The 13,136-nt window shown below is 45.3% G+C and overlaps 1 protein-coding gene across 12 annotated transcripts in view; it reads left to right on the top strand.

Annotated features, from left to right (window-relative positions):
• Zfat (zinc finger and AT hook domain containing) overlaps positions 1–13,136 on the top strand; it is a 175,209-nt gene that overhangs the window by 62,697 nt on the left and 99,376 nt on the right. For all 12 annotated transcript variants that reach the window (XR_003951402.1, NR_152182.1, XR_001781548.2 and 9 more), the window contains exons 4-5: positions 8,990–9,175; positions 11,655–11,805. Coding sequence is in view for 6 of the 12 variants with exons in the window: in XM_006521124.4 (XP_006521187.2) it covers positions 8,990–9,175; positions 11,655–11,805 (337 nt within the window). In the remaining 6 variants the exon portion in view is untranslated. The remainder of the gene's footprint in view (positions 1–8,989; positions 9,176–11,654; positions 11,806–13,136) is intronic.

Genomic DNA, 13,136 nt, shown 5'->3' with positions numbered 1-13,136 from the left:
GGAGGAAAAGGATGTAGGAAATGCTTGGCTAGAAAGGCACAAGCATGTGTGTAGGAAAAGATAGGAGTTCTGCTCACAGCTCTCGACAGGGCTTTGCCTGCAGGGACCAAGGCGTTGCTACAGCAATGTGGTCTCTCTCTCTCTCTCTCCTGTGATACTGACTGCAGGAAGCACAGGTGCCAGAGACCATTGCTAGGTGTTTCTAGGTGTTTCGTGTGAACCTCACAGCTGCTCATGGGGTTGATATTGCCTCCCGTACCTTCCTGATGACACAACTCCTCAGTTGGGACCAAGAAAAGGTTGTAGGGGTTTGACATGTCCTAAATCTTAAGTGTCTCAGATACATTTCAGCTACTACTTTCCTAAAACTTACGTCCTGTTATCTTTTGAATGGGAATCATTTCTAGAACTTGTTAAACAGTAATGCTACCTTAGGAGGCGCTAATATGTTTTTACTAGGTCATTATGATAAAATACTTGTGATAACTGACTTCTAAAGAAGAAGGGTTTCAGAAGTTTTCATGTATGGTCATTTGAATCTGCTGTTCTTAGGTGAGACTACATGGTGGGAAGAACATCTGCTAGAGTAAAGCTACTGAAATCGTAGAGCCAGAAGGGGAGACTCGGGATAGCCTGGGGCTCATCCGCCGATCTGAGTTCTCACTAGACCTTTCTCTTCTTAGAGCTGACTCTACCTCCACTGTGCCCCAGGTTAGAGACTAACTTTTTAGCACAGTGACCTTTAGAAGCACCTCAGCTTCACCCAGCGTTGTGTAACTACACATGCATCTGCTGAAGAGCATCCCACAACCCAGGTGCCTTTGCTATCTTTATTTTTGGAACTTTGGATGTGTTTCTTTAAAGGCATTCTTTTGGGGCTGGAGTGGCGGCTCAGTGGTTGAGAGCAGTAGCTGCTCTTCCAGAGGACCCAGGTCCTCTTCTCCACGCCCACTTGGGAAATCACAACCATCTGTAACTCTCATACTGGGACATCCAATGCCTTTTGACTTCTGTGGGCACTGCATGCGCATGGTTCACATACATGCTTGCAGGTATGTGAACATTCATAAGCATAAAAACAGACAGACAGACAGACAGACAGACAGAGAGGCAGACAGTCATCAGCTTGTCAGCCCTTCAGCCATTCCTCATTAGGCACCAACTCTCTATACTGAGGGATAAGGAAGTCAATAAGGGATTCTCTTGAATAAGAGTAATTGTCCCAAATGTCTTGTTGCCAGTAACTGGGGACTCTGGATTTCACCTGGTGAGTCCCTTACTCTGCCCTATGCCCAGCCATCTCAGGAAGGGGGTGACTTTAGGATTCTGTCTTCTTCCGTGTTAGGAAATAAACACTTGTCTGCTGAACAGAGACTTGCCTCTTCAGAACAAGAACCTTGCCTGCCCAGCCAGAAGAATTGGGAATACCCTAGACAGCCTTAATGGTATCGAGAGGGCCTGGCCCTGCCACTGCATCTGTTGCTCTAGGAGCCAGCTGTGCATCTGAGTGCACGGCAGGCTTGTGCTCAGGCTGGGCTCGAGTGGGGCTGCTCATCTGCATAAAGTGATTAGGAGCAAATAGCCTCTTGCTGTTTGTGGAAACTCAGCTGAAGGCACAGAGAGCAAATGCCAGTATTTCTTCTGGCCAAATTAGCCTTAAGCACAGATGGCCTGGGCCTGTCTGAGTGAGCTGGCCTTGAGAGGGAGCTGCTTAGCAGCTGCAGTATCTGAGCTGCCTGTAAGCCGGCCAGCTTTCGAGAGACAGCAGGAATAGTTGTGGCGATCATGATCTAGTGCTGCGGTTCTCAACGTGTGAGTCATGATGGTCTTGGGGTCACATATCAAGTCTTTACATTATGATTGATAACGGTAGCAAAATTACACTTGTGAAGTAGTGACAAAATAATGTTTGTGTTTGGTTGTCACCGCAACATGAGGAACTGTATGAAATGAAAGGGTCACAGCATTAGGACAGTTGAGACCCACTGTTCCAGCTTATCAGCTTAGGCCCTGTGTTGTGTCTGGGACATATTCTGTTAGATCTCTATTATGTAGGCTTTGCGATTTGACCACATTCTTGTGTCATCTTGGCAATCCTCATGCAGCTGACTCTTTTCCGTGTACTTTGTCCGACTGTCAGCTTTGCACAGTTTCAGCGGTGAGGGAGACAGTGGGGCATGCTTGCCTTGCAGTTACATAGACTTACACATGATGCTGGTCTGTCAGTTCAGCGAGAGTCTCCCCTATGTCATCCCTCCCTCTCCATGAAACTTGGTTTTTCGTAATGTGTCTAAGGAATTGGGAGAAGTCTTCCAGGGCATAGAGGACAGGCAATGGCAGGTCCAGTGAGTTGCATGACTGGGGTCTAGTCATTGTTACTCATGGCTTCTTCTGAGCTGCCAGAGGATGGGTGACAGGCCTGGCCATTTTCCAGGCCTCTAGTACCCCATGTAGGGCCAAATACGTGGGACCCTTCCTTGTTAACTGCTTAAGGAATAAATGACTTTGCTCATCTGAGATTTGTAGCCCTTCCTATGTCTCTCCACTTTGTTTCCCATCTCTTTCTACTTCGTTTCATATTGAGCACCTTGGAAGTTGCTCAGTGGGATGAGCTGAACCCTGCTAACCTCATAGGGCTTCTGTTTTACTTGGGAGACACATGAGACAGGATTTGACCAATGATTGGCCTAGTCTCAGTAGCTTTTCTGACCAGTAGTAGGAATGTTGGTGTGAGATGTGTTTGCTACATCAGAACTCAGAGCACAGCCTACACTTAGAAAATGCCAACTTGCACTGCCTGCCAAGTCCTGACTTTACTGGCTCAGGTGGATTATGACTTCCACTGGGTCACTGACCTATTTCTTGTGTTCACATCCAATGTGAGTTTATCCCTGCCATGGAAGATCCTGACTGGAGTCACACAGTGGTATTTGCCTACTGACTTTCCTCTGCTATTAGCAGGCTGTTGGATATGTATGTTGGCCCATTGGCAGTGTACACACAGTGGGTATGTATGTTGGCCCATTGGTAGTGTGTACACAGTGGATATATATGTTGGCCCATTGGCAGTGTGCACACAGTGGATATGTATGTTGGCCATTGGCAGTATACACACAGTGGATATATGTGTTGTCCCATTGGCAGTGTGCACACAATGGATATGTATGTTGGCCCATTGGCAATGTGCACACAGTAGGACTACATCCAACATGGTTTCCCAAAAAGCAGATGCATTGCAGAGCTATTGAGTTTTCCAAAGAAAAGGAAGCTACAGAGAATATAGGCATCAGCAGGGGTGGGGGAGAAAGTAGAAAAGCTCACAAAGTCAGAGGAACAAGAAACTGTTTAAAACACCCCAAAGAAAGGACTTGAAGCATGCTAGCTGTAAATGCCATGCCCTTAAAGAAGCACCCACCATCATGACTGTCAGCCTAAGTCTGGAAGGTATTTCAGTGGGAGAAAGGCAACTGTGTTTGAAAAACAGAGAGAGAGGTCATGAGCAACTGGGAGATGTATTGGTTGTTTTTCCCATTGCTATGACTAAACACCTGACAGAAGCAGCTTGCAGGAAGAGAGGTTCATTTTGGCTCAGTGTTTTTGACAGTAGAATAAATACATCACGGCAGGAAAGGCATGGTGGTTCTGTGTGCTGTGCTGGGCCCTTGAGGATCAAGAGGCAGAGAACACAGGCAGGAGTGCCTCGGAGCATGCCCACAAAGATCTACTTTTAGACAGGTCAGTGTCTGCAGTTTGCATAGCCTCTCCAGACAGCGCCACCTTCTGGACACCAATTGTTCAGATTCATCTTAAACCCATCCATAACAAATGGAAAACATTGTCTCAAATGGAGAGAGCAGAAACCAGCCTCCCTCTCTCTCAAATAAAACTGGACCCTTACCTGAGATTCCAGCCTCTTTTGCCTGTCCTTCCTGGTCACTTGCACATAATTCTGCCGTAGTTGCACGTGGGCTCAGAGGTCCTAGAGTCCATAGCATGTGGAGCGTTGACGGAGGGGGAACTCCCTCTGTGCAGTTGTCATCCATGCAGAAGTAAGTGTGAGTTCTTAGTGGTATGACTGCTTTGGTTGGTGATACCCACAAATTAGTTAACAGCTCCTGAGTGACCCCTCACAAATGAATTGCTTCTGGAAGTTTGTTTTTGGTAGACCTGTGCTTTTATTTGTTGTTGGTACCCTCCGTGTAACGACAGGGTAGATGCTTGTTATGTCTCCCTAGGGAAAGGTTTGTCATGGACACTGCCATAGGTGTGGGCGTTGGACTCTTGGGATGCAGCCACACGACTCTAGCAGTAGCAGCCTGTGACAGGGTTCAGAGTGACTCTGTGCTGGCTCCACCTCAGTGACCGCTTAAGTAGGGTATAGGCCATTTGTATGTGGCCAGGGACTCAGGAGTGTCTCTGCTGGAGGATATGTCAGAGTGGTGATCACGCCTGAGCGCTGAGAGGTGTAAGATTCTCTTTTGCTCTGACTTTTAGGTTTTCTTCCAATTAAATTTGTGGGTCACCATATAAGCTTGTAGATTTCACTGTGGCATTTCATACATGCACGCACACACATACACACACACAGAGTCTGTAGCTTGGTCATATTTATTTCCCCACTTCTCTCTGTTCCCTTCCTTTCCTCAAATAGCCTGCCTTCCACTTTCATGTCATATGCATGTATATCTATCTATATTTACGTTCTCCACCTATGAGAGAGAAAACATGAAATAAAATATCTCTATCATCCTCTCTCCCATTCTCTTATTTCCCCTCTGTCCTTCCTTCCCCCATGGCCTCTTTCTACTTCCATGTCCCCCTCTATACTCACACACACATACACACACACATAAATGCACATACAAATATAAACATGTCTACACACACACACACACACACACACACACACGAGAAAATTTGTACTATTCATTGTTCTGAGTCTGGTTTATCTCTTAGCACAGTGGCCTCCGGTCCCCCCCCCCACACACACACGAGAGAGAGAGAGAGAGAGAGAGAGAGAGAGAGAGAATGAATATGTACTATTTATCGTTCTGCGTCTGGTTTATCTCTTAGCACAGCGGCCTCCGATTCCATCCATTTTTCTACAGGTAGCCTCGTTTCCTTCTTCCTATGGCAGCCCTTATTTTTTGACTCTGATCTCTGCTTTAGTTTCCCGTCTTCTCAACACCATCCCACCAGGGACTAAGATTTCAGTGCGTGAGTTTTGAGGAACAGCCACCTGCAGAGTGCAGTCCCCCTTTGAATCACGGAAGATGTGTAGGTCCAGGGAAGAAATGCAGCGTGATTGAGTCAGTTTGTGGCCCATGTACTTGGAACCCTGAGTGGGAGAAGATATGCATATGAGGGTGTCCCTTGGAAGTCAAGACTCTGGCCTCAGTGGGTGGTGTGACAGATGGTTTGTGGGAGTTTTGCAGACTTTCATACTAATTCTTAATGGAGACAGCAGGGTAGGCATTAAAGGGTCCACACATGAGAGTAACTTGATTAGATTTGGATTGTAGATTGGTTCATTCTGGAGCTAAGGTAGAGGGTAGTGTAAAGATCTTACCAGAGGCACCAGTTAAAAACAAGTTTAGATAAGAGCAGAACTCTCCACAGAACAAGCTGTCTGGGGTTGGTAGTCCAGGCTGTCTGAGTGACAATGCTGTGGGACTGTCTTTTTCTTTATGAGCATTATGAACAAGCTTTTCCTTGGGGTCTCTTAGTGGCTAGTGCTTCAGTTCAACAAGTGGACCTCGTTAAGATTGTGAGCAATATTTTGCTTATTAAGAAAGAAAAGTGCTTTCAGAAACTCCTGACAGCCTTCTCTCAGCCCTGAGTGGCCAAGCCTGGATCTTCAGGTGCTGCAATGTATTCTCAGTTCCTACAAAGAGTGGTGGCATTCCTTCAGAGGGTAGAATTGGGGCAGTGTAGCTGTGGGACTCTTTGAGTGGAGGCATGGCTAGCAGAGGAGACACTGGTTGATGGTGACCTTTGATGGTTACAACTTCTGGTCAGAACTCTTTGTTTCCTGACTGTCACAGTCATATGACCAGACATCTTACACTCCCATTGCCATTTACTGGAGCTAACTCTGTCACCACCTGCTATGGTGGGCTGCTCCCTCTGAACAATTAGCTAACGCAATCTTCGTACCACTTAAGCTGCTTTGTCAGGCATTTTGCCACAATGATGGGGAAAGTAACGAAGCCAGGTGCATACCAGCAGCCTATCACACTGCAGCCAGGAGGGAATCGGAGTAGCTGCAGTAGTCAGGGGTGTTTTCATAGTCTCTACTGGGGCCAACACAGGTCCCTCCAGTGTTTCTTAATAGGAGGTGGCTTCCAAGCCTTCACCCTCTGCTAGCCACCAACTGTTCACACTCATTTCTCCAGTGTGTACACCTAGTGCCTATAGCAGAGCTTGCTACCATTCATCCCCTATGCTGGGTGGGACCTCTTCTTCATTTCTTCTTACCCTGGCTGATAGTGTGCACCCTTGTTTGCTTGTTGTGGATTTATATTGTTCACCAGGCTAAGCTTATGGTAAACTCAGACTCTCAGGTCCTTTTTTTTTTTTTACGTCAACATAGCTATCCTTGGCATATCTCCCACATATTGAATCATATCCCATGGTGAATTCTGTTATAGAGTGAGACATCATTTTACAAGCAAAAAAAAAAAAATCCATTAAATGTTGTTCTACCTTTTTATAGCATCCAAAATATCCTACTGTAGTATTTATGTGCACACATCACCCGATATCCAGGCGACGAAAAGACTTCTGTGACTCAGACAAATGGGAGGCTTTTGGAAATGTTTTTGTAATAGCCACTAAAAAAATCAGGCAAGGCAACAATTGCTCTGAGGCATGTTGCATAGCAAGCTTCCCAACACGGAGCGTCTGCCAGCAACCTTGGAGACCAGGTGCTGTGCCCATCCTGTCGCTCACTCTCAGGCTCTGAATGTGTTAATATAGCGTTGCTCCTTGACCTTGGGCCTTGGAGAGCAGCATGCCATGCTGATTCATGATGCCTCCCATCACCTCTCTCTTTTGTTTGACATTGATATATTTAATACTAATACTCTTCTGTTAAAGACTAACCCAGACTGTCTCCTGCAAGCCGGGGATGATCCAGGAACCTGGCAAGTACTGTTGGTTTATGGGGCACAATGTGAATGCCTGGTTTGACTGTTCTATTTCCTTAGCTTCACCTCAGCCAGCATGGCTGCTCCATTATCTGTTATACATGGACTGATTCACTGTGTCGGGCTGGCTGGAGCTGACTTGAGATGTAGGAAGATCGGTTTCTGGCTGTCTCCCTTTGCCCATTTCCCTACCCCACTCCACAGTCTCTATCTTGTTGTTCCTTGGTTTCAATCTCACTTCCCTGATAACCACATATATTCCTGCACGTTCCAACCCCGCCTTCCCTGCTGCCTGTCCGCTGCACACATGTCTCATACAGAGGCGTGTGGAATGACTCTCAGTGTTCTCTTTTGATATTCTGAAGATCTGGTCCTCAGGTGGGTCATTTCAGGCCTGATGATTCTAGTAAAGCCCTCTGTCCCCTCCTTCCCTCTGCTTTATCGCATTTGGGACTGTCCAGGTGTTTCCATTCTAGAGTGCTCCTTTGTCCTTCACTGACAGATGAAGGCTAGTCTTACTCTTTAGGCTAATACCATCGCTGAACCTGTCATGGCTGCTGTCGTATGTCTGTAACTGATGCATTTGTTCTACAGTGCATTTGAATGGTTTGCCAGTCCATGTACTGCATTCTCTACAACATGGCATACATGTAAAACTCTAAGCCAGCTCAGCTATTCCTTGGATTAGGTGGCATCAGTCGCTCACCATTACCTTCAAGAGATGCATATGTGAACCAAGAAGTCCCATGATGCCCTAAATATGTTTTGCTTGGCTTCCCAATTGTCTTAAGAAAGGTAAGGTAGCAACTAGCCTTGAAAAAACAGCAGCTCCTGTAAAAACCTGGACGTATTGTCATTTTTTGGAGCCATCAAAAGACATGACAATCACTCCACATCCCAGGAGTCCCCAGCAGGGCCAGGCCAGACACAGTCTATCTTCTGTTGTGCAGGTTGACTGGGCTTAGTGTCTCACCCGTGGGAGATTGATGCTCTTCTCAGCATTCATGGCCTTCCTGTATTTACCTCTTAGTCTTGACATCTTTTTAGGTCACTTTCTCCTTTCTCCTGCAGGTGTGGCCACCAGGATGCTCAGCCAAGTATTTATCCATTGTCTCAGTCTTCTTTTGTTAGACTGGAGCATTGCTGTTTATTATCACACACCTTCCCAAGACCGCACACATAGCTTTGTCCTCATCACTGGTTCCCATCTTCCCCATCCAGTGCTTCATTAACCCTCGCTTTTTCAGTCAGCCATAGCTAACTGCTCCATAAAGCCTTTCTGACCTATCAGGTAACCTCTACCATCCTGTCCCTTATTCTTGTTTCATACAACACAGAACAGAGACTACTCTTGATCACATTTGTTATCTCTTTGTCTTCTCTGGAGTGGAGGGCCCTTGAGGGCTTGGTATGTTCTTACCGTATGTCCACCATGCCTGGCACAGGGAACATGCCTGGGAAGCATAAGATGATTAGGAGAAGGGCGTTCTTGGACTGTGACTCTCTAATCATTTTCTCTACAGTGCTGATATTAATGATGGTTCATGAAAATGAGCCAAGGGTCTATGCTGCTTTGCCCAGCAGTGCATTCCCAGTACCCAGCTGTGACCTGGAAACAGTGAACATGTTTTGCATTGAGTTTGTGAAGATCCAGCAATGGTGGATGAGCCAGCAGAATGCTCTGCAAGTACTGTAGGCCAGGAAGAGAAAGAAAGAATGGGGTTGGGTCTGAGGATAGAGGGACGGAGGCATCTCCTTTGCTATCACCTCTGGTAAGAGGCATATTTCCTTTCCAGCTGGTATGAATGGAAAGCTTATACATTTTGGCATTTGCTTCCTAGGTAACGAGTCAGACCTTGATCTAGAAAAGACATACAAAGAAGATGATCGAGAAAAGGCTTCAAAAAGACCCCGGGCTCAGAAAACAGAGAAAGTCCAGAAGATCTCAGGAAAGGAGGCAGGGCAGCTTTCTGGAGCGAAGAAACCCATCATCAGCGTGGTCTTAACTGCTCATGAAGCAATTCCAGGTGACCGAGGACAGGCTGGGAATGATATGATGAGAGTGTGTAGCACAGCTGCCCTTGGGGTAGCCTGAGGAAGGAGGCCCAGGTCAGAGTGTACGTGTTAGGTATTTTAGTGGAGTTTCATTTAGTCACCTGAGTAAGACCACAGACCTCTTTATCCTCTGGAGCTGTCCTCTATCTCCTCGACCTACTCTGTTGTCACCCAGGTATGCAAGAACAGTCCCTTCTGTGCCTCTCCCCATCTTCTCAACTGGTAGTGCCCCATCAGCTACAGTGACTGCCTCCTTGGTGGGTGCTGCCCACTCAGCAAATGTAAGAGAAGCAGCTGTTCTCCAGGCCCAGGCAGACACTGCCTGGCTTCTTCACATTTTAGTGGTATTCATTAAAATATTTTCTTAGTACTATAAGTTTCTATCTATTTTTCCTTTTCCTTGTAGATCTGTTATATTTTCTTTTATAAAAGGTCTCTTGTAGGAAAGACTATTTTAGGAAAACGAACAAACAAACAGTGCCTTAAGAGTTTCTATTGCTGTGCTAAAGTGTAGACATAAGTAACTTGAGGAAGAAAGGGTCTATTTCAGCTTGTCACTCTCAGGTCATAGGCCATCACAGAGGGAACTCAGAGCAGGTACTGTAGGCAGGAACCCAGAGTCAGGGACTGAAGTGGAAGCCAGGGAGGGATGCTGCTTACTGGTTTCCTCACTCCTGGTCTGCTTTCTTTTTGTTTTTTGTTTTTCAAGACAGGGTTTTTCTGTGTAACCCTGGCTGTCCTGGAACTCACTCTGTAGACCAGGCTGGCCTCGAACTCAGAAATCTGCCTGCCTCTGCCTCCCAAGTGCTGGGATTAAAGGCGTGCGCCACCACTGCCCAGCCCATGGCCTGCTTTGTTACACAAACATGCCTAGTGTTGACACTGTCCACAGTGACCTGGGCCCTGCCACATCAACTACTAGTCAAGAAAGTTCTCTAAAGCTTGCTCATAGGCCATGATGGAGGCATTTACTCAGTTGAGTTCCCCTTTTTGCAGGAGACCCTAGTTTGTGTCAAGTTGACATAAAAACTAGCCAGCACCATTTGTGATGTATTTCAAACTATCATAAAAGTTGATATAGAAACTAGGCAGCACAAACGGTTTGTGATAGATTCCAAGATATCATAATATTGTTTTTCTCTTTGTGTGCTTTGGGAATATTAGCTGTCTAATAAAATGGGGACATTGTCAGGGTTTTCAGAACAGTGACACACTTTAAGCATCTCCTTTAGTACTAATAGTAGACATTGAAATTCAAAACTCTGAATACAGTTTCTCTTTATACTTGACTTACAAAGTAGGGTGCTCAGGAGAGAAAAGACCATAGAAAATTAGGCTGCTTGAATTTTCTGGAAAGTCTCTTCATCTGCCCTACTCTGCTTCAGAGAAATATTATTGTGGATAAGGAAAATCCCATAGGACAGTTTCCTGTTCTAAGTGGTATTAGATAAAATTTCCACTTCGTTTTTTTTCTCAAAAATCTGTAGTAATATTTGCAGATTCCCATGAGGGTAAAAGCATAATCAATTCCCTCTGGTGTTTTCGAGCCAAATGGTAGTGGGAATCTCTAACCCTATCTCTTTCCCACTCCCACTCCACTCACAGACTCACACAATCTAAGCTCACGCGTGCATACACCCACATTCACACTCTTACATTCACAATTGTACACATACTCACACGCATGCTAATACACACTTCCACGTACTCCCTCAAACTCTCATACCTATTTATACTCATGCCCATTCAATACACCCACACAGACTCAGGCGCCAAGGCACACTCACACATATTCTCACTTGCGTGCGTGCGCACATGTACTCACACACACACTCACATCCATACACATACTTATCCCCAGTGTCACACACCTACACACATGTACACGTATCCACACCCACAGTCTCTTTCTGCTCTCAGAGGTCTTGGGTTGGTTTATGATGTAGAGTTGCAGAAGCAAAGGTGACCTGGGAGTTTTCTCTTTGCACCTCCCATTTCTGTTCATGGGAAGAGAATCAGTAACATTACAGTGCTCACATTCCTAATTTGTTGACTGCTCTGCCACCACATGCTGCCTTAATGCGGCTTTATGGTTGCTTCAAGTTTAACAGCTTTGGCTGTGTAGAAAGTCTTGCAAGAGACATATGTATATTTGACTGTTTCATAATCAGATCGAGTGAAAATGTACTTCAAGAAGACATTTGGGCATATTACTAGTGTATTTTCATATAAATACACACACACACACAGAAAAACTGTATTTTCATATAAATACACACACATACACACACACACACACATTCTTAAATCTGGTTATATGAATAAGAAAACAAATGTGTTGCATGGAAGTCCTACAGTAAAATGCCCCACAGGACCTGCTGACTCTGCTGGACAGGTTCAGGGCTACAGCTAGCACCTCTCAGTAAGGAATGCACTGTGTATCAATCTCAGGTGCTACCAAGATTATCCCAGTGGAGGCTGGGCCTCCCGAAACAGGAGCACCCCCTCCAGAGACCACTGCAGCAGACCTGGTGCCGCGGAGAGGGTACCAAGAATACGCCATCCAGCAGACCCCATATGAGCAGCCCATGAAGTCAAGCAGGTGAGTTGTCCCATGGGCTCTAGTTAAAGGTGGGCTGCAAATACCATGCACACAGAGCAGGGGAGATCTGGACATCTGCTGGCCTGGGTTCTATTCATGACCTTATCTATACAGTCTTGACCCATTAGCTTAGCTGAAGATTCTAACCCTGCCCATCATGCCCTCTTAGAGCTCTTCTTCAGAGATCAAAGCAGAACAGTCCACCCTAAGAACTGAGCACACAATGTCTTCACATGTTACCCAGTCAGATGTATCCTCCAACTAGGAAAAGGTACAAATGGCCTTGTTTGCACATACTGAGAGTATCTACCTTCATATATTTGGTGGTTTTTTTCATGATATACCATGATATACTAGTATAAACATATTTTATTTTTTCAATATAAAATACTAAATATGCTAGTTTTTTCCTTTAAAAAATTTACTGAACCTTGAAAAAAACTTTCATTTTAGTACATATTAAAAATATTTATAGCTGGGCAGTGGTGTTGCCTGCCTTTTAATTCTAGCACTTGGGAGCAGAGGCAGGTGGATCAACGCCAGCCTGGTTTACAAAGCAAGTTTTAAGATAGCCAGGAATTTTGACATCCCCACTCCCAAATTGTCTTCTTCTTATGTGTGTCTATTAGAATTTAAATGGCTTAAAAATTTAAAAAAAGTTATGTAGCCTAGGCTGTTCTTAAACTCATCGTTTCCATGCCTCAGCTTCCTATGTATATAGAGACAAGTGTCACAGTGTTATAGCCATGTGCCACAATGCCCAGGTCAGTCAGTCATGCTTTGCTGTGATAGACACCTTTCCAAGCTTCTTCAAGATTTCCTTAAGTATGCATTGCTTCAAGTGAAACCGTTACATCCAGGAATGTATACTTAAAAGTTAAATGGACCGAAAACTGCCCCTCAACCTGGGACTTGTGCTTATTGCTTTCTAGATAAGTCTTCCCTGGATATGGCCCCATTGAAGACAGTGGACAAATAGATAAGCAGGCTCTGAACACAAAGTATGTGTCTATGTGAGAGCCTTCAAGGCTATTTCTGTCCTTAACTACTGTGAAATGGGTGTGAAGGTGTTCCTATCTTCAACTGATTCTCCAATTGTTCCTCAGATTCCTAGAGGTAGAGTCACTGTGGTAGCGTGTGTGACCTTTTGATAGTCTTCAGTGGTACCTCTCTCACCAAATAGGAAACACTTGCAGTAAGGAAACTCAGAAAACATTCTGTCCCTGTCACAGCAATGTCAACTGATACTCAGTCATTACTTAGGGCTCCAGCATAAAACTGAATGGAGCCAGCCTAGCATCGTCACGAGCTGTAGCACCTTCCATCAAAGT

The sequence above is a fragment of the Mus musculus genome, chromosome 15 (genome assembly GCF_000001635.26).
Source record: "Mus musculus strain C57BL/6J chromosome 15, GRCm38.p6 C57BL/6J".
NCBI classification, from domain to species: domain Eukaryota; kingdom Metazoa; phylum Chordata; class Mammalia; order Rodentia; family Muridae; genus Mus; species Mus musculus.
Note: the sequence above shows the minus strand (reverse complement) of the source record. Positions and strands in the feature narration are given on the sequence as shown.